This window comes from Saccopteryx leptura, chromosome 3 (genome assembly GCF_036850995.1).
Source record: "Saccopteryx leptura isolate mSacLep1 chromosome 3, mSacLep1_pri_phased_curated, whole genome shotgun sequence".
Classification (NCBI taxonomy): Eukaryota; Metazoa; Chordata; class Mammalia; order Chiroptera; family Emballonuridae; genus Saccopteryx; species Saccopteryx leptura.
Genome location: NC_089505.1, coordinates 280,115,545 through 280,142,650, shown reverse-complemented (window position 1 = coordinate 280,142,650; position 27,106 = coordinate 280,115,545). Strand labels below are relative to the sequence as shown.

Sequence of the window (27,106 nt, the reverse complement as noted above, 5' to 3'; positions counted from 1 at the left end):
ATGTGAGCGCTAAGAAAATAGCATTTTGCCATTACGTTGTGTTGCAACAAATTTGGAAGTCTTGGCGGTGAAGTTGCTAGGTTGTTTTTCCCTCAGTCTCTGGAAAAATGAAAACACCCTGCAGCAAGGCAAGATCAGATGCTATTTGTGTATTTTCTCTGTCGAGTGTGTCAGCTGCAAGTGGTAGCTACGCGCTGGTAGGAAAGCTGCAAGTGCCTGTCTTTTATTTATTGAATTAAAATACCCTCTTTGGCTGAAGGGCTTTAGACAAAGAATTGCAAGGCTACAAGGGCTGCATTTTTAATTGCAATGTGATGGTTTCCCAGACTAAGCTTCATTTAAATATATCTTACACCTCACCACCGAAAGGAAACACCTTAAAATGCTAAATGTCAATCCTGAAATAGGGTTTGCCTCGTGACTATAGTTGGGTCTAATTATCTTTTCTCCTAAGTTACTGAACACATGAAGAATAGTTCCTTTCAGAGAAAATACACTGGGTTTGAAAATGGTTTGTGAACAGCATCAGGAGAGCAAAAATGCTTGTGCTGTTCTCATCTGTAATTCCCGCGAGACATAATGTATACCGGAGAACAGTGAGGTTCAGTGCAATGTCTCAAGCCAGGGGTCCTAAATTTCAGTAACAGCTCGGCCGCTACCTAGCTGTGCTACCTTGGGGAAGGTGTGGAACATTTCTTGACACTTGTTTCCCCACTTGAAAAACAGAAGAAGCAAAGCCTGCACACACCCTGTCCCACGGTGGTCATGAGGCTCAATAATGATTCTCGGTTCCAAATAGATTTTGAAATGTAAAAAGTTCTATAGAAATGTAACCTTTTTCTGCACATATTCAAAAAAAGATTACATTGAAAGGAACCACTGGCTTTAAAATCAATGCTTCCTGCACTCCACAATGTTCCTACTACTTGTACCCAATGTGTCACTTCTCTTCTTGCTTGTTTAGAAACATGAGCTTGGTATGCACAGCAGTGGGTGCAGGACAGACGCACACTGGTTTCTCTTCCCATAGAAGGGCACTCTCGCTGTGTGTCTCTGTGTCTCCATTTCCTTGAGTATGAAATGAAAAATTTGGACAAGAGAGCCTCTAAGTTTCCCTCCTAATCCTATGATGCTGTGCATTGAGACCTCTCTGATCTCGATGTGGCCAGGCCAATTTTATTGTTGAGACTCTGATGCAAAATGAAAAAATATCAAAGTGGGGTTTCAGAACTATGGCATATTTAAAATGTTTATGTTTACCTAACTAAAGACTTTAACATATACAAAAATGAAACAGTGTGGTCCAAATTGTATGACAGACTTATTTCAGTATTCTCTTGTGCTACTGTGATTGCCTATAACATATCGTGTGAAGAAAATGTCAAATAGCTAAAAGTAAGTCCTTCTAGGCAAGGCCAAGGCCAAGTGGCCTTCCTGTGCTCTAGATCCCATGGGAGTTTGTCAGGCAGGAGGCTCTGCCACTTCTTAACTGTATTAACTTTGGCAAGTTACTTAAACTTTCTAAGCCTCAGTTTTCTCATCTCTAAAAAGGGTCTCTTATTAGTGCCTCCCTATAGGATTGTGGCAGAAAGCTTTGATCAGTGCTTGGGACACCATCAGCACCCAAATGTTAGCAAATATTGTCTGTATTATCTGTGACTAGAATGAAGAAACCAGGCTAGCTGTGAAGAAAAGCAATTGTAATCCTCTTTAAACTTTTAGACATTAACTCATTGGATATGGTAAGCAAATAGAATGGTGGAATTATGTGATATTCATATGGTTATTAGAACTGTATAGCTATCTCTTCATTCAGAGGGTCTGAGCTAAACGATCAATCAGCAAATGATAAACAAGAAAAGCAACACCGGTGATGTCTGTAGTATGAGAAATCCCAGGGGTCCCCCTCTCGCTGTCTAAAATTGTGTTTCTCTGTGGTTTGCAGCAGGGGGTGGAATTCCTGGCGCCCTGAACAAACATAACATGAGTGAGAAAAGTGCAAAGGAAATCTCTTTACAGGTGTGAAAGGTCCTCGTGCAAGGGGCACCTTGTGCAAGTGCAGAGAATGGGGCAAAAAGGACAAATAGACCAGGGTAAATTTAGGCTGAGCTTCAGAAATGGCTTTGTGATAGTGCCGATTTAAATTTTTTAATTAAACCGCAGCAGTAACCCTAACAGCTAGGGTCTCCACATCCACTGCTGGCTAAGATCTGGCCCAGACACCTGTCACAGCCTGTACCGCTGGGATCACCTGCACACATAGAGCTACTCCAGCTGTGCACATGCACCCTACTGGCTTAACTCTCAACAAATTATGGAGATGTGCACAGCCTGTGGTGAGACCCTGAAGCCAGAGGAGTACACCTGACAGTTAAGGGCCCCAAATCTCCTAGTGCACCAGCATGTAGCCTTGGCCCTTGATGCTGGTCCTGGCTTTCCCCACTATATATGTGTCTGCAACTGACGCCTGCCGCTACACGACACAGGCATCGACTGCTGGCCACGCAACAGAGTGCAGGCACACCACCAGCTCTGGCCATCAGTGCTGCCTGCCCTGGTCCCTAGCTGCTGGACCCTGAAGCATCACTGTGGACCCCAGCAGCCCTTTGAGCCAGGGCAGATCCCCCACAGGGCTTACTAAGTACTACGCAGTTGGCAATGGGGACCCCCAGACCCTGAGCTGTCTAGACAGCGTGTCTTTCTGCACCCAAAGCCACAAGGCCCCACACTTGGTGCCCTGCACCGCTAGACCCAGGATCACGGCATACCCCAGCGTGACTCGACTCACAGGTGAAGGCCTTTCCTGACCAGTCACTCCACAGCGTCTGGAAGAGGTGACTGCTTCTTCAAATGTGTAGGTGTCTACCCTGCAAGGCTACAGGGATCATGAGGAATCAGGGAAACATGACACGCAGAAGAGCAGTAAACCTCCAGTAGCTGACCCCTAAGAAATGGAGATACATGAACTGTCTGACAAAGAATTCAAAGCAATTGCTCTAAAGATGCACAGGGTGCAACAAGAGAACACAGATAAACAATTTCATGAAATCGGGAAAACAATACAAGGACATAATGAGTTCAACAAAGAGACAACATAAAAAAAAGAGCCAAGTGGAAATTATGGAGCTGAAGAACACAATTTGAATTTTAAAAATACAATAGATAGATAAACACAAAAAATTTTAAGTTAATCTGAGACCTCAGTGAGTTCCTGTCTACAGACCAGGAGGAGAAGGACCAAAATCCAAAACATTCCCAGAGCACATGTTCACCATGGAGCAAAGACTATTTCGGTTTTGTTGATTGCATTTTCCTATGGTTACCACATTTGTAAAACAAACAGTTGTGGATACAGGATTTAGAGTTTGCTTCTAATCAACTAGAAAAGGTCCCTGCTTCAACAGACTGCAAATCTTAAAGACATCCCTAGAGACTGCTGCTCTGAAATGCTTGGGACTGCCAGGTGCACAAAGCAGGCACCAGGCGATGCTCTGAGCTGAGACTTATGAAAGCTGCATGTCATATGGTAACCTGCAAAAGGTAAATCCCCCACGCAGCAGATGTGATTCGGCTGGAATCCACTGCCGCAATCCGGGGCTTGTATCCTGTTGGAGAAAGGTGAGCTGAGATGATGGCACTGAAATCCTTTCCTGAGTCAAATCCACAAGCCCGAGCCTTGGAACAAAACAAATACATAGTGTATTAGCTGCGTTTTGATTCAGTTTAGAAGATATTTTAGTGTTTTGTTTTTTATTCTGGTCTTAACATTTAAAAAGAAATGTTTAGCCCATTTCTGCTTCATATTACTTCACTAGATGTTTGCTTTCCTTAATTCTTTTTAAGAATGCGGGATATCATTCCTTAGCCATTCGATTGGTCCAGATGTTCTACAACCACCTAGAAGATTTTCATGGCAATGGGCTCAAGATCCTTATAAATTTCAGAGCAGAGAAGGAAGGAAGAAAACTAAAAAATTGCTTCCTTTCTGGGTTCCTAGAAGACTTTAACTCAATGGTTGTCACAAACCAATGTAGTTTCTTCTCCTAGAAGTCCAAAAATCAAGCATGGCTAACCCTGGACAGCATCTTGTAGAGTGATTCAAACAGTTGCTTAACCTCTGTTAAGTCCTCAACTAGAATTCAAATGACTATGTTTAGGCCCTGGCTGGTTGGCTCAGTGGTAGAGCGTCGGCCTGGCGTGCAGAAGTCCCGCCGGGGCACACAGGAGAAACACCCATCTGCTTCTCCACCCCTCCCCCTCTCCTTCCTCTCTGTCTCTCTCTTCCCCTCCCGCAGCCAAGGCTCCATTGGAGCAAAGATGGACCAGGCACTGGGGATGGCTCCTTGGCCTCTGCCCCAGGCGCTAGAGTGGCTCTAGTCGCAACAGAGCGATGCCCCGGAGGGGCAGAGCATTGCCCCCTGGTGGGCAGAGCGTCGCCCCCTGGTGGGTGTGCCGGGTGGATCCCGGTCGGGCGCATGCGGGAGTCTGTCTGACTGTCTCTCCCCGTTTCCAGCTTCAGAAAAATACAAAAAAAAAATGACTATGTTTTGCAAAAGTATGGGTGATGATGATGGTAATCATGATTAATCACTACCCCAACAACAGTAATAATTGCTTAACACCTACAGCTAGCCTGACCAGGTGGTGGCACAGTGGATAGAGCATTGGACTGGGATGTGGAGAACCCAGGTTTGAGACCCCGAGGTCGCCAGTTTGAGCATGGGTTCATCTGGTTTGAGCAAATGAACCAGCTTGGGCCCAAGGTCACTGGCTTGAGCAAGGGGTCACTCGGTCTGCTGTAGCCCCACAGTCAAGGCACATATAAGAAAGCAATCAATGAACAACTAAAGTGCTGCAACGAAAAAGTGATGCTTCTCATCTCTCTCCCTTATTGTCTGTCTGTCCCTATCTGTTCCTCTCTCTGACTCTCTGTCTCTGTCAAAAACAAAAAAAACAAAAAAAAACCCCACCTACAGCTATTCTTACCTTTATACATATTATTTATACATATTCTTTCATCCTAACAGCAACCATGTGGGGTGGGTTGTTACTATCCCCATTACACAGATGAGAAAACTGAGGCCCTGAGGAGTTAAGGAAATTGTCTGAGGTGACACAGCTAGTAAGTGATGGAGCTCAACTTCAAACCCAAGCAGTCTAGTTCCAGAGCTTACACTCTTAACCTATCAGGCAATGATTACACAGTCCTGGTTTTTCTATTACTGCCTCAAATTAATCTTTGCCATCCCTGAAAACATTGCTTTCTAGCTAAGTCAAGTTTCATAAAAAATTAACAAAAACCAATTCTTTCTCCCAAGTATAGACATGCACTAATAATGATGGAGAGGAGGGAAGGCAAGGAGCTCACAGGAGAAGGGATGCTGAGAGGACGAGGGGGTACCCAGGCATGGTTGGATCATCTCCTGATTAAGAATCATTTCTCAGGTGTGTTGGGAAGACATGATTCTCAGGAAGAAAGCCAAGGAGTAGGTCATTATCAAGCCCTTTGAGTAACAGGTTCCCAAAAGGTGCCTTTGACTTTCACTACGGTAAAGTTCTCTACGAGTCACAGGAAAAATCTTACTTCCCTATGACTCAGATTACTTTAAAAAAAAATTGCTCTTCCTGATAAGGGTCTCTACATTGACAAAACTCCAGTAGACATTTCTCAAATTCTTTCCCTCAGGGAAAGAAAGGCAAATGTTTTGTTGTGGACATGTGGTAAAAATTCATAAAAAATCACCCTTCAGGCTACAGTGAGATGAAACTGTTTCTGCATTCCTTCTTCTCACAAAGAAAAAAAAAATCGATTCCTTTAGGGGAACCCAACGTATAGTTTCCAAGGGAAGAGGTCATGGCGTCTCCGTGCTGAGTGCATTCCCTCCTCTGGGTGCCGTGTCCCAGACAGAGAAAACACGCTTTGGATATAAAAGTGCAAGTCAACTTGCCCAGACTGGCTTTCTTGTATAATATAGTGAGCAAATCCTTACTCCTGAAGCTAAAAGGAATTTAAGGAAGCAGAGACAATGTTCAATTACAGCAGCAATAATTCATTCAGATACAGAAGACAACATTCAAATACAGCAGTGTTTATGGGGCCACGGCCATGTGCCATCCATAATTCTATGTGTTTGGGAAGAGGAGCAAACAAAATAGTCTCCATTCTCCCGGAGCTGCCAATCTGTGGGCACACAATAAACAAATACATGTCAGAGGTCTGGCAGTGGTCTAGGCTATGACAAATGTTAAGACAGTAGAATAAGGGGGTTGGACAGAGCAGCAAGTGTGGTGATGCTTTACATTGCATGGTCAGGTCAGTGTCTGACAAAAGGACACTGAAACAGAGGAAGAGGTTAAAGAAGCCAGGGAGCAACCTATGTGGACACTTGGGAAAGAGCATTCAGGCTGAGGGAAGAGCAAATGCAAAGGCCCTGAGGTAGGACCATGATTGAGAGGCCAATGTTTCTGGAGCAGACTGAGGGAGCAGGAAAGAGGGGAGATCCAGGGCGTCCTCTGGACAAGCAGACAGAGGGTGCCGTCCTAATGCTCTTCCATTTCCCCCAGCTGTCCCTGGCTGCCCACTCACACATTCTCTATGGGCAATTCTTGCCTCTGCCCACGGGAAATCTGCATAGGCCCCTTAATAATACTGCAGATCACACTCCAAGTCTTTAAAAAGACCTTGTTCATATTACATCTCCAGACAATTGCAGTTGCCATTACTATAGGAATAATACTTAGGAAATACTAAAAACTTCACAAGTGTAAAGTAACCTCCTCCACCTCCAGGCTTGCTTTCTGCAACGGGAAGGGGGCATGACTGGATTCTCTCCTTCTCAGCCCTGTGCCTTTACCCGTCCTCGCCTTGGCTGCAAATGAGCGTCTCTTCATGTCCAGAGCTCAAGTGGGTGCAGAGAGGAAAGGGGAAGGTGACAAGAGGGCCTTCCAGTTGCTACTGTTGTGCGCTGGCATTAAGGTTCAGTGGGCGTGGTAGGGATTTCTTATTCCTAGGGAGCACTCCCCAGTTTGATGGGAGCCCGTCACCCACGTTCTCCGGATGCTGATACAGATGAATCTGCTCCGGCTGGGTGTTTACAGTGCCCCCCTCAGTCCCTGAGCATCTGGTGACCTAACTCCGGCTGCTCTCTGCTATGGGCTCCTTGACCCTCCACACACAACCGGTTTGGGAGAGACCTAATGCCACTCCAGGCTGACTCTCACACGGGTAGTCTCATTTGCCACAAGTTACTCCCTCTCCTGTAGATGTCCTAATCATGATTCAGAAGCCAGTCCACTCTGCCCCAATCCCAAAGGACACTGCCTCTCAGTAATTTCAAATGGGGCTGCTGGGCATCCAAGCTGGACTTCCAAAGGAGGTAACCAAGAACCGCGGTCTTCGGCTGACTGCCAGAATGCACCAGAGGTTACAGAAGCCGAGAGGGCAGCTGGAGACCAGAGAACAGGAATAGCTTCAGGAAAAGCTGTTGGTGTTTCCCTCCCCCCCTCCCCTCCCCCTCCCCTCCCCCTCCTCCCCCCCTCATGCACTTCAGGCAGTAGTGACAAGAGCCTCAGGACCACTTTGGAACATGGAAGTAGTTGGCACTTCATCTCAGCAGCTGAAGCTGAGACAAAGAATCATCCCATTTAACAACCCATGACACAGTCAATTATAATACACTTAAATGCCTATTTAGATGGGTGTGTTATGCCTGGTTAAACTTAAAAATATGCCTGATGCATCACTTTACCATAAATAACATTTGAGAGAGAGAGAAAGCTGTGAGTTCAGGCCCAAATGTAGCTCAATCTCTTGACCTTAGAACTAAGACAACTTTATTATACAATGTATGTATTTTACAGTGTGCGTCTTAACTATGTCAACAGAGTATTTCAAAAAACCTAGGATATATGGATCAGGGAGAAAGGCAGGGGGAGACTTCAGCAGGGTGGTCAGTTGGGGGTACTGTGTGGGGTTAAACGTTCAAGGCCTGGGATGGGATTCTGTTCTTCTACATACTCATTCTGTAACCTTGGACAGCTGGGTAAGGTTCCCTAAGTCTCAATTTCCTACTCTGAAAAATGGGCATAAGAGTACTTACCTGACAGGATCACCACAATACTTAAAGTCACCTATGTGCAGTGTGCAGCGTATCGTAAGCACTCAGTAAATGAGAGGTATTATTGGAGTGGACTCTGAACTTCGAAAACTTTCCATGAAGAAGAACAAAGGTACCAATCCCACCCCGTGTAACAGGCCACTAGACAGCTGGTAAAAGTGGCAGGAGGGCCGTGGAAGAGGGCTTGCAGGCTCCGCCAGGGCTGGTGATGGGCCAGAGAGGGTCCCTGGAGGGCGGGCTCTTTGAAGAGCTGGGGCTCCTGTTTGGATATGACTCTCCTTCTGCCAGTCCCCACCACCTTTGGGAACTTAATCCTCCTTTGTCCCCAGTTGCTCAGCCACGATCACTGCCCTCGTCTGTGCCCTGTGTTCCCCCCATGGTTGCTGGGATCCAAGAATGCACTCTGACCAGCAGCCCCACGCCTGCCTCTCGGTGGAATGGGAGCGCCCGGAACCCTGTGGTCCGAGGCAAAGCCGCAGTTACCAAGAGGCAGACAGGAAGATGCTATGGACTTCACAGGCACACCCTCATCCTCCTTCCTACCTCGGCTGGAAGGCCCTGCCGGATGCGGACAAAATGTTTTTCTATGCCTCAGAATTGAAGGCAGACCGAAGAGAACAGGACGCCAGGCCAGGCAAGGCTCTGGGAAGCACAGTAGGACTGACCTGAATTCACAGTGGATGCCCCGCGGCAACCACAGGCCTCAGTCTCCCAGGGACAAGACTCACTGGGAGGAGGCGGGGCTAATTTGGCGTCAAATACATCAGGTGAAGAAGCTTCTGAGCAGAGACTCATCTGCCAAAGCTTCATGAGAAACTCTGCATCCGTGCTCGCACGGCTTCCCGAGTCACCCAGGGGCAGTCATGGCCAGGCTCGTCCTTACCAAGGCCCGCAGCCCTGCCCCCGGGGCCACTGCTCCCTGTGTCCCCTTCCATTACCGAGGGTAAATAACTCTGGGAAGGAGTTCTTTAGGGCTCATTTGGGGGCATGCCTGCAAACTAGTATTTTTTTCCCCACCGGCAATATAAGATCTAAACTACCACTTCAGAAACGTAATTACTGTTTGTATCCCCACTAGAAATCACTATTGGTTGAAGCCCTGTGGAAGTGGTAAGCATTACCATATGTCAGGTTCTTAACGAAGTACAAACTGATGGTCTGACAGACACACACCAAAAAAGGTTTTGTGACATGTAGAAACCTGCCACATGGACCAACGTGCCTAATGGCACGGGCACGTGTCTGTCATTGAATTCTCGCGTGAGCTCTTTCACTGGCCCACCCCACAGCCCAGAACTGAGTATCTTTCTTTAGGGTTTGCCCTGGCCCTATATAGCAATCACAGGTGATCCTGGAGAAAGGGATCTTGAGTAGTTCACATTTTAGTCATCAAAAAATTTACCTCTACTAATCGTGGAAAATTCCCAGGTTGGAACATCAGTCAGCATTGTGTCCCTTTTTTTAATACTTGAAAAACTAAATATTGTCTAAATCAGAGTTGGTCAATTCTGACAGTCTTGGCATGTCGTGCTGGGTAGTCTGTGCTCTGTGGGCTGAGCTGGGCATTGTAGGATGTTTAGCAGTGTCCCTGGCCTCCACCCACTAGATGACAATAGCGTCCCCCACCCCAAGTTGTGACAACCAAAAATGTCTTCAAACATTGCCAAACCTTTCCTGGGGGTGGGGGCAAGATCAGCCCTGGTAATGAACTGTGACCATAAATACATCAGAAACTCCACAGTGGCATTCTTCCAAGTTTCAAGGTCATACAATCCCTCTTTTCCTCGCAGAGCTCTCCAGGTGTGCAGGCTGCGCTTCCCCTTCTCTGTGGTTGCCACCGCACACGAGGTCCTTATTCCAGAGCCCGGCTCCAGAGCTTGACACAGCTTCTCTGACCCCTGCCTTGATGCGACCGCGAGACGTGTTCCTGTGCTCTTTCCATTTTAAGCTTTTTCGTTTCACTACTAATCATCTCCGGGAAACAGGAGTTAAATAAAACAACCAAGATGAAAGGATTTCAATCAAAGCTTCACGGAAAAGAAACTGGCTGGAGTAGAAGGGCCCAGAAACATCTATGTCATGCACAGGAGACCAAGTGTGGCTGGACCTCCTTCAGACTGGAAATGGGACCTTGGGAAGTGGCCAGAAAATAAGGCATCTATCTGTTCTCTCTGCTTCTCCCGGGAGCACGGGCTTCCTCTTCTCCGTCTCGCTTGGCCCTCGTCTTCTCCGCCCTATTCAGGGCCCCGTGCAGCCCTCAGCTTGGCTCCCACCGTCTTCAAGACTTTCAGTGTTCCAGTTCCAAAATCTCAAAGGAGATCTTGATGGGCCTACATTATCTTTCATTGCCAGACCATTCAGGGACCGGCTTAGTCACTTCATTTCCATGGGTATTATCTTCGCATTGGAGCATAATATGTGAGACCCTTCCGGGGTCCTGTGAGATTAAAGTCATAGAGGCAACCAGGCTTTTAAAAGTGGAAAGTACTATACACATAAAGAGTTGACTTTCTATTTTATAATAATATTATATAATAAGTTATGAAATCGTTTGGAATTTGTAACAACAGTCACATGAGGACTTTGATATAATAAAAAGGGCACAAGATTAATACGGAGATCTGGGGCGTGTGACCTTAAGCAAGTGACTTCACTGCTCTGCCTCCAGGCACAAGACAGTCAGAGCTCCAGCTCCATTGCTCTGTGCCTCTCCTAGCTGCCTGCCTCCTGTAGCGTTGGCGTTTTCCTAACTGACTTGTCTCATGGTCACCAGATGGCTGTCAGCAGACCTGGAGCAACCTGCCCCCTTGATCATTTCCAACAAGAGAGGTAACTACTCCCTGAAAAACAATGGAGTCAAATCTTCCCGTTCGGTCTGATACAACCCAGGACACACCCACTCTTGAACTAGTCACAATCCCTTGGAGAAGGCCCTGTGCTGACGGGCTCCAGCCTGAGGTCTTGAAGCGATCGTCAGCAAGGGGAATATCTATACACAACCACCTCGACTTAGCCTTGGATAAACCCGCTGCTTCTGAGCCTCTGGCTGTGTTTGTACCCTTACCTACTGGGCCAGTTGTATGAGAAAGAAGGAGGAGAGGAAGCAGGTGCTCTGCGTAGGCAGCCAGCAGTCTCCGGTCCGTACAGCCTCGCTCAGAGCACATCTCCACGTAGCCTGGTGTCTCCTTAGGGGCCAACATTCTGAGAAAAAGCAAAATTTCCTTTTGACTTGCCTGGCTATTTGACTTGCACTTTGTTGTAGGCATTTCTTGAAGATAAAAGGAAGGCAGGAACCAGAAAGAGAAGAAAAATAAGGAAAGAAAAAGAAAAAACCACTGTCCTCTCTGGCTCACTCTCTTCTTCACAGAATCCTGGGGGATTATAACAGTGACCATCGGTGTCATGGCAACAGGAAATGCAATGTTTCAGGCCCAGCCCGGAGAAATATGATCTACGTAAAGGTTTCTCTGCAGATTGAGGTCACCTTCGCATGGCAGAGGCTCCTCCTAGTGCCAGCCTCCCTGGTTCCACCTTCACCAGATAAACCCACATCCACTGACAGGCAGCTGAGGCTTCCCATCGGGCAGAGAGGAGGAAAACGAGGCTGCAGCTGGGGCCTCACCCCGTTCAGAGATGTCTGTCCTCAAGGGATTCCTGGCATTTTGGAAATACAGCACAAGCCTCTCGTAACTATTAAATGTTTCCAGATGACTATCGCCTCTCTCTGCCTTGTGGACAAAGAGTATTGCTAGGTGCTCCCCCGTGCAGCATCATAGATCAGACAAACACCAGCATTATATAAATCCTACACGTCCACCAGGACATATTTTCTGCAACTGAGTGGCTCAAGTAAGCCTCTAGGGGGCTTATTAAAAATGATGAATGCAAAAATAATTTTTAAGCCGCCTAGGTTTCTCCATAGCCTAAAGATCAATTCCACATTCTTTAGGAGTGATACTCAAGGCCCACACGTCCCCTTCTTTCCTAACAGTCCGGTTCCCCTCCCAGCCTGGCAGAGCAGCTCCCACTTCCTGGGGTGGCTCTGTCCCCTGTGTCCTGTCCCTTCCTCACAAACCATTGTCTCCCAACCTGCCAGTTGAACTCATCCAAGCCTCTTCCAATCCCCATGACCGAGGCCCATGTGACCATCTACCCCTTTTTGCCATCGCTGCATCCTCTACAGCAGAGGTTCTAACTCTGGCTGCACAATGGAGTCACTTGGGAGCTTTAAAGCAATATTGATACCAACTCAGACCAATTAAATCGGGATATAGATGAGAGAAGTGCCTGGCTTAGTATGAACCAGCTCTGGTAAGCAGGGAAAATGCAAATGCAGGGCCCCTGGACTCTGAATTCCTGGTGTGAGTTCCAGCTGCTTTCGTTTCCAGTCTTATAGGCAACCTTGGTCAAAATACCTCACCTCTGCATGTCTCCAATTCCCTACCTCTAAAATCAAAGCAAGTAAAACCCCTACCTGGTAAGGCTGTTGCAAAGATTATATCAGTTAATATATTACTGACACTGAGTCTGTGCTTTCAATTAATGTTAGTTATGATGAGTGCATCTGTCTCCCCCTAAAAGACCCAAAGCAACTTGAGGATAGGACCTGCACCTTGTTCCTGCCTGCCTAGCATAGAGTACACACGCAAATTTGTTTTCTGAATGATTAAACGGATGTATGAATGAAGATGAGTTTTGACTTTAGGTGACTAAGAAGATTTACAGAGAAGAAGTGGCCCACAATGAACCCTGAGAGACGGATAGGCTGTGAGAGGCAGAAGAGGAGGGGTGAGGTGTTCCAGATAGAACCACAATAAGGGTAGAAGCCAAGGCACTGATCTGCAGGGTGTAGAGACAAGACCAAAGCCTGGGGTGCGCTGGGGTCAGAGGAGAGGGTTACAGAAGAGAACTGCAGGGAGATGGTTTGAAAGGGAAGTTGGACCATTTCACGAAGTTTCAATGCCTCATTAAGGAATTTGGGATTTATTCGGTAGGGAATGAGGGGACAGTGAAAAAGAATTCTGAGAGGATGGATGTGTAGTCAGACTTATGCATTAGGAAGTTGATTCTTTCTAACTAGAGAGAAGGGTGACCCGGAGCAAAGAAAGCAAGGAGCAAGGAGTAGTTTAGGAGATACTGTAGCTTCTCGTTTGATATCAGTATTGGCTGTATGTGGCAAATCTTCCCAAGAGATTTCTGGTTTATTAACATATGTGCACAGAGTGAAGATTTAAATAGAACAAAAACTGTAAGACTCACTCCCATCTCTGATCACCACTTACCTAGTTTTCTTTCCCTGAAGAAAAACTGCTATGGAATGAAAAGGAATTATAAGAGAGTACTATGAACAGTTTTATGCCAACCAACTAGATAATCTAGTTGAAATTAACAAATTCCTAGAAACATAAAACCTAACAAAACGAATTCATGAAGAAATAAAAAACCTAAATAGACCTATGAGTAGTAAAGAGATTGAATCAGGAATCAAAAATCTCTAGACAAAGAAAAGCCCTGGACCTGCTGGCTCCACTGATGAGTTCTAGCAAACATTTAAAGAACTGACACCATTCTTCTCAAGCTTTCCCGAAAAACTAAACATGGGGAACTGCTTAACTCATCGAACAGGCCAGCATTTCCCAGATACCAAACCAGACAGAAACGCTACATGAAATGGTAAGTGCAGCTTTCCTGATCTGGACACCGATGCAAAAACCCTCAACAAAATATTCGTAAGCTAAATTCAGCCACGTATTAAAATTATACACCATGATGAAGTGAGATTTATTCCTGGAATGCAAGAATGGTTGAACATACAAAAATCAATTAATGCAATATGCCATGTTAATAGAATGAAAGAGAAAAAAATACATGGTCATCTTAATGCAAAAATAAAAAGCATTTGATAAAAAATCAACACCTTTACATCACTAAAAAAAGAACACTCAACAAACTAGGAATAGAAAGAAACTACCTCAATATAATAAAAGGTATAAAAATCCACAGCCAACATGATATCAATTGTGAAAGAATGAAAGCTTTTCCTCTAAGATCAGGAACAAGGTAAATGTGCCCATCTGTTTTCACCACTTGTATTCAATATAGTACTGGAAGTTCTAGCCATAGAAATTAGTCAAGAAAAGGAAATAAAAGGCAACCAAACTAGAAAGGAGGAATTAAAATTATCCTGTTTGCAAATGATATCTTATATACAAAAAATCCTAAAGATGTATAACAAAATTGTTGGAACTAATAAATGGATTCAGCAAAGTAGCAGAACACAAAGTTAACACACAAAATTCAGTTGCCTTTCTATACACTAACAATAAACAATGCAAAAAGGAAATTAAAAAACAATTTCATTTACATAAAAAAAAACACTTAGTAATTAACCTAACCAAGGAGGTAAAAAGACTTATATAATGACCTAACCAGGCAGTGGCGCAGTGGATAGAGTGTCGGACTGGGATACAGAAGACCCAGGTTCAAAACCCTGAGGTTGCCGGCTTGAGCACGGGCTCACCAGTTTGAGTGCAGGGTCACTGGCTTGAGCGTGGGATCATAGACGTGACCCTATGGTCGCTGGCTTAAAGTCCAAGGTCACTGGCTTGAGCAAGGGTCACTTGCCCTGCGATAGCCCCCAAGTCAAGGCACATATAAGAAAGCAACCAATGAACCACAATAAAGAATGGATGCTTCTCATTTCTCTCTTTTCCTGTCTGTCTGTCCCTATCTGTCCTTCTCTCTGTCTCTGTCACAAAAAAATAAATAAATAAATAAAAGACACTATCAACAGAATAAGAAGGCAAACCTTAGAATGGGAGAAAATATTTGCAAATCATATTTGTTATATCTGATAAGGGACTAATACCCAGAATGTATAGATAACTGGGTAAAACAGGATGATTAAAAACTAGACAAAGTACTTGAATCGACATTTCTCCAAAGAAGATATAAAAATGGCCAACAAGCACATGAAAAATGCTCAACATCATTAATCATTAGGGAAATGCAAATCAAAACTAAAATGAGACACCACCTCATACCCATTACAATGCCTACTATCAAAAGAAACAGAAAATAACAAATGTTGCTGAGGATGTAGAGACATTGGAACCCTCATGCAATGTTAGCGGCCTTGAATAGCCACTCTAAAAAACGCTATGGAAGTTTCTCAAAAAATTTAAAATGTAATTACCATATGATCTAACAATTCTGGGTATGCACACAAAAGAATGGCAAGTAGGGTCTCAAAGAGATATTTGCACATTCATGTTCATAGCAGCATTATTCACAGTAATTAAAACTTGGAAGCAGTTTGAGTGTGCACTGACTGAGGAACAATCGACCAATGCGCGAATAAAGAAAATGGTGCATATACATACATACAGTGGAGTGTTAATCAGCCTTAAAAAAGAAAGAAATTCTGACATATATTACAATACCTTGAAAATCTTATGCTATTAGAAACAGGCCAGTTACAAAAGATAAATGCTATGTGATCCCAGTTCTATGAGAAACTCTTTAGGTTAGTTAAAATTATAAAGACAGGAAGCAGTACAGTGGTGGCCAGGGGCAGGAGCAGGGCGGGGAACCGGGCGAGGAACAGGAAAGTGGGGAGTTATTGTTTAATGACATACAGCTTTGGCTTCATAAGGCCAAGGAGTTCTGGACATGGATGGTGGTGATGATAGCACATTATGAATGTATATAATACCATTGAACTGTATGCTTAAAATAGTAAATTTTATATTTGTGTATTTTACCACAATAAAAAAATTAAGAGGAAAAATACTGTGAAAAACCATATAAACATAAGGCCATGTTGTTGTTTATTACCAGTTTGCTCTTTTCTGGCTTTGGGCAACAAGAGATTTCAGTCTAATAGGCTGGCTGCTCTACATAATGTATGTTTTCATTTCACCATCAGGCTTCATTTGTTTCACCAGATCTTTGTTCAGGACTCCTCAAATTACATCTCACGGCACAGTCCATAAATTTATAAATCAGTAACACACTCTTTCGGAAACCTCCATTGTTCTGTTTTTGTTAGAGCCCTATATTTGTGCGCAATTATATAACGAGAGATTAAGGTCCCAACATTGCCCCACAGCTCTGTGACACTGGACCACTTGCAGGAACTGCTTACCAGGGCCGGTGGCTGTCCTCAGCCTCAGCCTCTTGAATGGTTAGGAGAGGGGTTGAATTTTTTTTTCACACATTTTAAAAGGCACATTTACATTTTAAGTGTATGAATAAATGGACTGAGCAAGAAGAGGAAATGAAGTTATAAGAAGGAAGACTCAAAACATTCTGATTCCAAGAGACCAAGAGTGATTCTGGTCAGGTTCCACTACTGATGAGTCAGCATCGGGGTAATATCTCCTGGGGGGGATAGCATGCTTCTTGGAATCCTGTTGTCCTTTTATTCATCCATCCGGCACATAAAGGTCAGGTCTATCGTGTCTTCTAAAGTTTTGGACAGACCTGGGAGCACTGCTCTCTGCAATCCCTCTTCCCTTTTGGTTTGTTTGTTGACTACCAGTAAACAATACTTACGACCTGATCTGTGGTGGCGCAGTTGATAAAGCCTCGACCTGGAATACTGAGGTTGCCGGTTTGAAACCCTGGGCTTGCCTGGTCAAGGCACATATGTGAGTTGATGCTTCCTGCTCCTCACCCCCTTCTCTCTCTCTCTCTCTCTCTCTCTCTCTCTCTCTCTCTCTCTCTCTCCCCTCTCTCTAAAAATGAATGAATAAATAATTTTTAAAAACCCAATACTTATGGAAATGTAATTCACATACCATTAAATACACCTTCCACAGTATACAATTCAGTAGTTTTTAGTGTATTCACAAGATTGTCTTCCCTTTGTTTTGTTTCCTTTTGTTATTTCCTAGGGAGAGAAGAGAGTCCTCATTCATTGATTCAACATATATTTAATGAGCACATAAAAAAAATAAAAGAAAAATTCTTGCCCTCATGGAGGTTGTATTCCAGTGAAAAATAAAAAACAATAAAAAAAACAGATTAGGCAAACTATAGAGTGTGTCATAGATGTAAGTGACTTGGGAAAAGAAGCAGCAGGAAAAGGATAGTGGAGGAGAGGAGTTCCAACTTCAAGTTGGGTGGTTAAGGAAAGTCTCAAGAGAAGATAACATGTAATTAATCAAAGACTTGAAAGAACAGAGAGAATCGTGTTTTTTTATCGGGGGGGAAGAGCACCCAGGCAGAGGATGAACAGTAAGTGCAGAGACCCTGGGGTGGGAGGTGTGCTCCAGAAACAGCCAGGAGGTGGTGTGCCTGGAGCTCAGTAAGTGGTGGGGGAGAACAGTGGAAATAAGGTCTGAGGGGCTAGTGGTGACCCAGCCAGGTAGAGCCCTGAGCCACCTGTAAAGACTCTGGCTTTTATTCTGAGTAAGGTGGGAAACTGCTGCAGAGTTTCGGCCAGCAGCAGAATGCCATGAACTGATTGACTTTGAACAGGACCGTGCTGGCTGTTGGGTGAACTGTAGAGACAGCCTAGTTAGGAGGCTAACTGCAATAGTCCAGGAGAGAGTACGCATGGCCTGGGCTAGGTGGCCTGGTCAAGGTGATGAGACCTGGTCAGATCCTGGATACATCAAGAATGCCGAGCCGACAGTCTTGGCTGATGAAAAGATGCGGGGTATGAGGGAAGAAGTCAAGGATGACTCCTAAAGGAAGGCTGCAACGCTGGATGGTAACAGCCCGTTGATGGGGCTGGTTGAGTGGGTCTGGAAGGCAGCCTGACACACTGCATTGATCCCATAGGAAGACTAAAGTGTTAGGCCTGGAAACACGTAAGTTGTTCTGGAACATCTCAAATTAGTAAAGGATTAAAAAAATTATATTTGTTATCACATGATTTTCAAAATATGACCTGGAAATTTAAGCATCAATTTGCCAAATAGATTATATATATTATTTCTTTCTATTTTGAGGCTAAAAATCATTATTTGCCTATTACTTAACCAGTGGTCAGCTTCCTTAGTTGGGAAATATAACACATTGCAACTATTGTTGGAAATGAGCAAAGGGATCGGTTTCGTTTGGGACTGCTCTTGCTGCCTAATTTAACTGTAATAAAACCTTTCATACATCAAATAGCTTTATTTAAGTTAATCACATCAGGTACTTGTATTACAGCCTCAATTATCAGCTAATAGTTTATTTTTGTCAAGAGACTGCATGGTGTTGTATCTAAATATTGGATAATAAGCTTGCCCTAAACCTAGCCAGGACCAGGTTGTGTTCATCTCTTTCCAAATCTCTATTTAGTGGTATCACTTCGGTGGCTTCACAATCAGCCACAGAAACTGGCAAACACTGCAAGTCAGGGCTTTCCCCCGCCAGGGGGCAGGTTTACCAGCATGCCACTGCACAGAGCAGAGTGCAGGGTTATGAACGCCAGCTTGACGCCACACCACAGTGGCACCTGGGGATGGAATGGAAGCCATTTGTACCAGAACGGAGGAATGCTCTATCATGATGTTTAGAATTGCCACCTTATAAGGACCACAAAAATCAGACTGACTTTAAGTCTTTACATTCTCTAAGGACAATGTTCTCCCTTATTGCCTATGTTCAGGGCACATCCTTCCCACCTACTCCCAACTCCATTCTAATCCTCCTCACTGCCTATCACAGGTATGACATTTTATCTTGCTAAGCCTTAGTTTCCTCATATGTTTAATGAGGGTCATAAACTCTACTGCCTTGACTTATGTGAGAAGTTGAGGCAATACAGAGTGCACAGTATATGTTCAATTAAAGGTGGTATGAATAAACCTTGGCAGGTTTCCTTACAACCTTAAGAGAACAGGGAGCCTCTAATTGATTATCAGAATCTTCGTATTCACTGTGCTTTCCAACCTCTGAGCTTCCATCCATGCTGTTCCCCAAGTTGGGCCGCTTCCTCTCCTCCTGGATTTCTGTATATTCAAACTCTGTTCATCTTTCAAAGTGAACCCAATTGGTGCCACTTCTATAAGGCCTTCTCTTATTCCCAGAGCTGACATATCTCTCCTTCCTCTAAAGTTTCCTGGCCTCTTGGGGGAATCTCTGGCACTGCCCAGACCTGCCAGATTAGAATCTGCATTTTAAGAAGATCCTGGATGATTCGTACGCAAATTAAGATTTTGGAAGCCTTGCTGTAGACCAATAGTTTTCAAAGTTGGCTGCACAGTGGAATAACCTGGGGAAATTTTTTAAAAGCTTAATGCCTAGACTCCATACCTAAGAGATACTGATTCAGTTGGTCTCAGGTAAAGCCTGGGCATCAGAGTCTTTTAAAACTCCCAGATGATACTAATATACAGAAAAATTTGAGAACCACTGTTGTATAAACTCCCCCTTCGTACTGATGGCCTGCACACTCTCTAATGTTATGGTGATTGGTGTTTTCCCACTTCTATTAACCTATGTCTTTTAAGAGCAAGAATTATTGTTTAATTCTATGTTTATCACCTCCTACCTAACAATACCTGGCCATAAATAGAAATTTAATAAATATTTATTGAATGAATGATGGAACAAATTATTTGTAATCTAAAAATGTTCTCTCAATACCGTAAGTGTGGTTTTTGTCCTAATGTAAAGATTGGTTCAATACATTCTTGAAATTGTCAAATTATGTCCTCTTTCCTTCTAAGTAAAGACCAAATCTCTAAGGAACAGAAGGCTGGTGACTAAAATGGGTTTTCTAAATGAGAAGAGACTCTGGGTACCAGGGCACTGGCCACTACCAGCTGCGTGAGCTCTTACGGGAAGTTGCAGCTTCAATCCTAAACCTCTAGAAGGCAATGCAACATGAAGCAGCCCCACCCCTCATTCCGTGCATCCAGTTTAGAACTCTTGGCTGAAATATGATGATATTATTGTTTCTTCCTCTCCAGGGTGCCATTTGGATATTTATGGGGATTGTTGTCCTCACTATGAAGGCATCTGTTATTGAAATGTTCCTTGGTAAGTGCTTTTATATGTGTATCTGGATACACTGTTAACATTCTCCTAAGGTCCAAAAATCCTGCCAAGAAAAGGTTTAAACAGAGCATATAAACAGCACAGAGTATCTTTTTATGATAAAACTTTTGGAGAGAAGTTAAAGTGAGAATGTTAAATGTAGATCAAATTCAGTATGTATGTGTGTGCATATATATATTTTATACACAGCAAGTGCATCCATTACATTAGTGTCTCTACATATTATATACACATATATACATACACATATCTGTGTGTTATCCTTCGGCAACTAACAAATGTTTCAGATAGAGTATACTGACAAATTCGGAATTTAGAGATCTTATTTCTTAATTGCTCAAAAAAACCGTACCACTGACAATGGCCCTACTTCCACCATTGGCAACTCACACCTTCAGAGAAAAAACCCTTTGCATTTACCCATCATCACCAGAGAATGCAATTTCAGGCAGGCCGTCTAGAATTAGCAAGTCAACCAGAAGAGAGAAAAGTGCTGATGGCTTGAGCGGTAAGCTCGAAGGTAAGCGTCTGTTAATCCTGACCCCACCGTGCTATGGACTTGTCAGGTGGCTGGGTCACTGTGAAACCATTACAAGAAATGGCTTTCAGACAATCTGTACTAGTGTGGTAGGGCTGCCATTGCAAAATACCACAAACGGGTGGCTTACAACAACAGAATTCTATTCTCTCATGACTCAGAAGGCCAGAAGTACGAAATCAAAGTACCACCTCTCTCCTAACTTCTGGTGTTTGCTGGTAGTCTTTGGCATTTCCTGGCATCAGTCCAATCGCTGCCATCATTTGCACATGGCATTCTTTGTGTGTGTGTGTGTGTGTGTGTGTGTGTGTGTGTGTGTGTGTATCTCTGTGTAGGTCCAGATTTTCCCTTTTTATAACGATACTCGTCAGCCATATTGGATTAAGGGCCCAACCTACATGAGTATGACTATGTCTTAATTTAAGTAATTACATCTACAATGACCCTATTTCCAAAGGAGGTCACATTCTGAGGTAATGAGGGTTAGGACTTCAACATATGAATTGAGGGGGGGAGCACAGTTCAACCCATAATATAGTCAGGATGTTCAAGCTCTGCAGAGAGAGTCTGCAGGGGAGAGTTGGGGACCAGAAGGGACAGAGGCGGCATAGGCTCTGGCATGTGGCAGGAGCACTGGACTGAGAGTCTGAGAGAGGACTTGCTAAGGACTATCCACCGTGGAAGCACAGGGTCCTTCATTTCCTCCGTGCCCTTCTGAGAGATTGTCACCCCTTTATGCTAACCTACTGGTCAATAGTTTCTAAGATAGGGCAGAATATGGGGAGTTAGGAATAAGAAGATTTAACTACTGTAAAACAAACAAACAAAAACCCTGAGGCCATTTCACACTCTACCAAGTCCCCAAGGCTTGACTGTCCCTTCTTGTGCCAGCCTGTCAGCCTGCCCTTCGGCAAAACTCCTTCCCCTCAGGGCTGCTCGTTCAGAAAGCAGAAATCAAAGTAGGAAAGGGACTCCTATCACAAATTCCCTTTCAACATCCTCACATGCCCGCCTTCCTGGCGTCTCTCCCATTTGTCTGCTTGTCCCCAGCCCAGGGCCATTCATTTAAGTCGCCCTCATCCCTCCTTAGTGCTACAAGTAGGAAGGGTCACATTGCTCACCTCCAAGCCTGTGACGGGCTGCCCCTTTTCCTGGACTGCTCACCCCCAACGGCACAAACCCCACTGGTCCTCAGGAATACCCCCCCACTTGCCCAGGCCCCCTTCCTGTAAGCTTCCTTGGCACCTGTGTTGAATCTGATCAGAGCTGCATGCCGGTCACCTCATCACTGGTCTGGCTCCCCCAGTACGCCATGTCTTGCTCACTGTTGCATTTCCAGCATTCAGCACATCAGACAGGCACTCAAGAAATACCATTAAATAAGTTCCTATCCTTAGGGATGCTGGGTTTTTAAGAGACAGAGTCCAATTCTGCCCCTATTTTGCTCTGAGTGGCAAATTATGATCAGAGACTGAGTTTGACTTTGCCAGCAAAGTATGTAACGGAGGTTCACGGCGGGAATTTCACAAACCAACAGCATCCAGGATAATGTCTCTCAAAGAGCCAATAAAGAAATAACATGCTCCAAAGCAATGAAGGATTGATTACACTATTTTGCCAGGCAAGGAGAGCTGAAAGGAAGCAAGTTCAGACTCAGATGGGGGTATCCTTCTCTATGAGCAGGCACTCAGGAGAAATGACTGCAGCTGCCAACACAGCAACGAGCCCCGAGTGGCTAGAGCGTGTTTCTAGGGCACGACAGCGCTGGTGATGACGGCCAGGTTGGTCTTCACGGGGCCGACGTGTGGCATTTGTCACTGTCTATGAGAAGTTCCCTTGCGGAGACAGGAGCTAATGCCCCAAGGGTCTTCCAAGAGCTCCTTAGGTCAGCACAGTGCCTCCTTGCCCGCACCTACACCCGTGGGAAGTCCCCACAAACTCTCAGTATTTGTAGTCTACACGTCCTCTTGCCACAGTGGCTTCTCCACATGGTCTCATCCATAAGCTCCAGCGGGCCCCTCAGCATCTGGGGTGCTAACTGCTTATCAGTGACAACAGATAAGATGATGAAACCCTGACACAACTTACTTCAACCCTGTATCAAAACAACTTTGCTATTAAAAACACATTCTTTTGTCTTAGCCATAAACAACCGGATTAAAGCAATTTAAGTCATAAACAAGTGGACTGGAAATCATATCAAGCCAATACTCAATTTCAGTGTGGGATCTCCCTCCCCCCCCCCCACCCTCCTCCCCCTAAACCATCAGCCGGGTGTCCTACAATTCTACTCAATTCTGACACTATTACCTAGAAACAGAATCAGGTTCCAGGTTTAGGGCTTAGTCCCTCACAAGACTGTCCCTGCCTTCAGATGCCAATCATAACAGGTTGCTACCTATGCTTCCCACAACCCCTTTCTGGATTCAAATAATTTGCTAGAGTGGCTCACAGAATCTGTTTGCTCACTATATCAGTGCTTTTATGACAAAGAATATTAAAAGATATGAATCAACAGCCAGATGAAGAGATATACAGGGCAAAGTCCCAAAGGAGCCGCAGTCCTCACGGAGTTTAGACCTGGCTCAGTGGCACGCAGCCTTCTCTGGTTTCCTAACATAGAAGCTCTCCAAACCCCATCCATCCTTTTTTTTTTTTTCTTTTAAATGGAGGCTTCATTAGATAGGCACAATTGATTAAGCTCATTGACCACTGGTGATTGATTCAACCTCTAGCCCCTCTCCTCTCTCGGGAAATCAAGGGAAAGTTCCAATCCCCTTATTCATAGTTGGTTCCCCTGGCAACCAGCTCGCTCTTCTTTAGGGAATTCCCCAAAAGTCATCTCATTAACACAGACTTAGATACGGTTAGAAGAGGCTTATTCTCAATAACATAACTCCCATTTCACTTTTATGCTCTCGAGCAATTTCACAAACTGAAAACAAGAAACCAAACATTCCAACAGAAGATGCTCCCATTGCTCTTATCACTCTGGAAATTCTGAGGGTTTTTTTTTTTTTTTTTTTTTGAAACTGTGACCAGAAGACCAAAATCTATATTCATTATAAATCCCAATATCACACAGAGCCATCTAACGATCCCCCAAAGCCCTCTAAATTAGTGTCAATTAAGTTTTTAATTAATATAAATCACAGCCAGCATGTTTGTTTAGATATGTTGAGATTCACAATATAGCAGACTTCTACGCCGCCCTTTGTCGTTGGCATACCACAGACGATCAATGACTGTGTTTAGGAGGAGGGAGGGAAAGGAAGAGGCCAAGACTGTGGCCAGCAGTCTTGCGTTCTGGTTCCAACTTCTATCTCTGAAGAACTGCAGCTTTGCCAAGGTATCCACCTTGACCTTGGGTTCTTTTATATGAAATAAAGGGATGGCCTCCAAAGTTCCTTCCAGTACTAGTACTCTATGATTTGAAGCATAATTTTCTGATTTATAGGACTATAGAGAATGGCATCTTGTCTTTGCTATGGAGCTCTGATTTATGTGATGCTAGATGTTTCACTGAGTACAGAATCCCAAATGAAATCCTGGGGGAAATCTAAACTTCTTTAAAATGATCTGCTTTTTAAATCAGTTTCCTGGAAGGCATTGTGGACACTGTTAAAAGAGAACCAGAACTGGACAGTGGTTAAAGTGGTAAAAAGAGATTTTAATCAGGAACTATAGCAATTGGGGAAAAGAGACCTCAGTATAGAACTCGGCTCAATTCCAAATATAACAATGAAGGTGGGGATTTACAACCAAGGAGGAGGTTGCAGGGGTCAGTGAGCAGAAATTACTAAGAGGAGACATCAAGGGTAGGAGCATTCTTGCTGAAGCAACTTGACAGAATTGGTCTGCTATAGGCAGACCAAGGTGATCAGACATCATGGGGGAAGGATTCTCTCTAAACAGGATTCTTGCTAAAACTGGGCAATGTAGGTCCAGCAAGGATGGATACTGAAGCCCAAGGTCAAGCGTGGTTGAGAGCAGGACTTAGAGGAGCCTGACTAAAGTTTGGGCAAGGAGAGAGTCCTGTCAACACCGCCTGAGTTCATGTCTTTAGGGGCTCTAAAGGGATCTAACAAGAAGTTTATAGGTTAGAATTAGGCATTTCTTTAAAAGTTGCAGACCTATAGTAAGTATTCAGTAAGTGCTTACCGATTTGATCATTGATTACATGTTCTAGCACTTCATGTGTTTTCCTGGAAGTAAATGGATTCTGACTATAACTCATTACAGACAGGAAAACTGGGACACACATTCCTATTAACTATGTCGATGATTTCAGAAAGCACTTTTCCTTATTGTAAGTCTATATAATTTTAATCTGACCAAACTAAAAAACAATTATGTTGGCTTTTTCTAATTGTAAAAACAAAAACATATTCTACATAAAATATAGACTATATATGAGAAATATACTGTAAAATAAGAAAAATAAAGAAATATAAAATAGAAATTATCATTTTATTAGCATTTGTTATATTGTTCCAATTATTTCTCTCTACATATATTCTCACTGTCAGAATCATTCCCAAGATTAGAACTGAGCATGCCCAGGTCCTTTAATCGTCTACTTTCCATTTGTAACAAATGCTTAGGATTCCCCTATAGATGGAACATTTCCAATATCTCATTATTTCCAGATTGCCACTAGAAATAATGCTGTAATCAATTTCTTTTTTTCCCATAAATCTTTGTCTACATCTCTGATTATAACTTGGGCTATATTCCTGGGGGTATTTATTCTAGGACAAAGGTTATAAATGTCTTTAAAGCCATTGATATGTATTACCAAAGGGTTTCCAGAATGACTCTACTTTCTTAGCCTCTGCCAGCAGTGACTAGGATCCTCTACCCCAAATCCATGCGAGGATTAAGTCCAATCCTGTGTTTAATCAATATTGACTGATGTGCTATGGGAACATATCTCATCATTTTGTTTTAGCTTATGTTTTTTATCCTTAATGAGATGGAGCATTGTTTCAAGCTAATTTGTTTGTATTTCATCTATCTATAAATGATTTAAATTAAATTTTACAACAATCAAAACAATCAAATGTTGGCTACAGGTACTGTACTGATGATGGCCACACTAGAGAAGAAGAGAGAAAAGTAAGGGAATGTTTTTTTACTGGAAAAAGAGATTTCAATATTTAGTTCATTTTGAAATCTCAAGCACTATTAAAGGAAAGGTAAGAACTTTTCATATTATTCAAAACTGAAACACGTAATTCTTAAAAATTGAGAAGGATTTTGCTGCAGGGTTGGTAAATCATGATTGACTTGGAACTTTGATATTTAGACATAATTTCCTCAGGGTTTCTAGATACTAATGGCCTCTGTAGCCAGATGAATAAACTCCTGGCTTTCACATCTGTATTTCACTTTGTACTTTGAAGAGAGCATCAGCTATCTTAGTGCTCTGACTGGCTTCCTAAAGAAAAGGAACACAAGCCGGATTTTTTTTCTCACTCAAGTCCAACACACAATTCACCACTTTCAATGTAGCAGGAGGTATCTTGCTGATGAGGAACTAAGATGTGCTCCAGGGCACGAGCAAATCTGCAGGCTTAGTGACCAGCACCCCCTTAAGGATCTCTGGGGAGTTTAAATGAACGAGAACCGCAGACAAAGGGATGGCCTCTGTGTACCATTGAAAAGAATGTCTTCAGTAACCACGGCTGTAAAACTGAACCCCGCTCTGCATGTGTTCAGCCCGGAGGGTCTTGGGTGAGCAAACACGAGCGATGGGGTGGTTGTGCTGAAACATGTATAGTCCTAATGATACACTTGCCAGACACACAGGCCCATGACAGCGTTTGGCTTTCCACAAAAATGGATATCCAAATTTATTACTGATTCCCTTTACTCCATCTACTTACCTTGTGTCATTTTCTTCCTATACATTTATTTAGTACTTGTTTGTTTGTTTGTTTAATTCAAAGATTCTAGTTATTTATTTTTGTCTAGAAAATGAAAATGTGGTCTTTGCAGCATGAAATTACACAGAGGCTACTATAAAAATTAGACCTCCAGGACACTCACACACACCCAAACCCCAGAAGTAAATAACACCTAAAAAAATGTCTGCCTTCATTCTGCTTGGCTGGACTTTCGGTTCTCACTGAATTCGCTTTCATGTTCCTGTCCTTACAGGATGTGGTATGTCAGCTGTCTCGGTCTCAGCTAATGCTAGCAGTCAAAACGGGGGATAAGTCAGCAGCTGCATCATTGGCACAGATAGCTAGAGAATCATAAGATAAATAAAAAAGTTTTCATAACAAACACTTGATTACATTGGCACTTTTCATTTTAAAGGTAGTTCCAATTTAAGAGTTTCTAAGCCCATTTATGCATAAATCAAGCCTCTGTGTTCTGTTAAAAAAAAACAACACATATACACTAGGAAGTAAAATATCTATTTCAATTACTCTATTGCCTGTGT

General features: G+C 43.6%; 1 protein-coding gene across 3 annotated transcripts in view; it reads left to right on the top strand.

Annotated features, from left to right (window-relative positions):
• The window catches only part of VIT (vitrin), a 124,345-nt gene that overhangs the window by 1,075 nt on the left and 96,164 nt on the right, over positions 1–27,106 (top strand). For all 3 annotated transcript variants that reach the window (XM_066378518.1, XM_066378517.1, XM_066378516.1), the window contains exon 2: positions 20,030–20,099. In XM_066378518.1, the coding sequence (XP_066234615.1) occupies positions 20,048–20,099 (52 nt within the window). In that variant the 5' untranslated portion in view covers positions 20,030–20,047. The remainder of the gene's footprint in view (positions 1–20,029; positions 20,100–27,106) is intronic.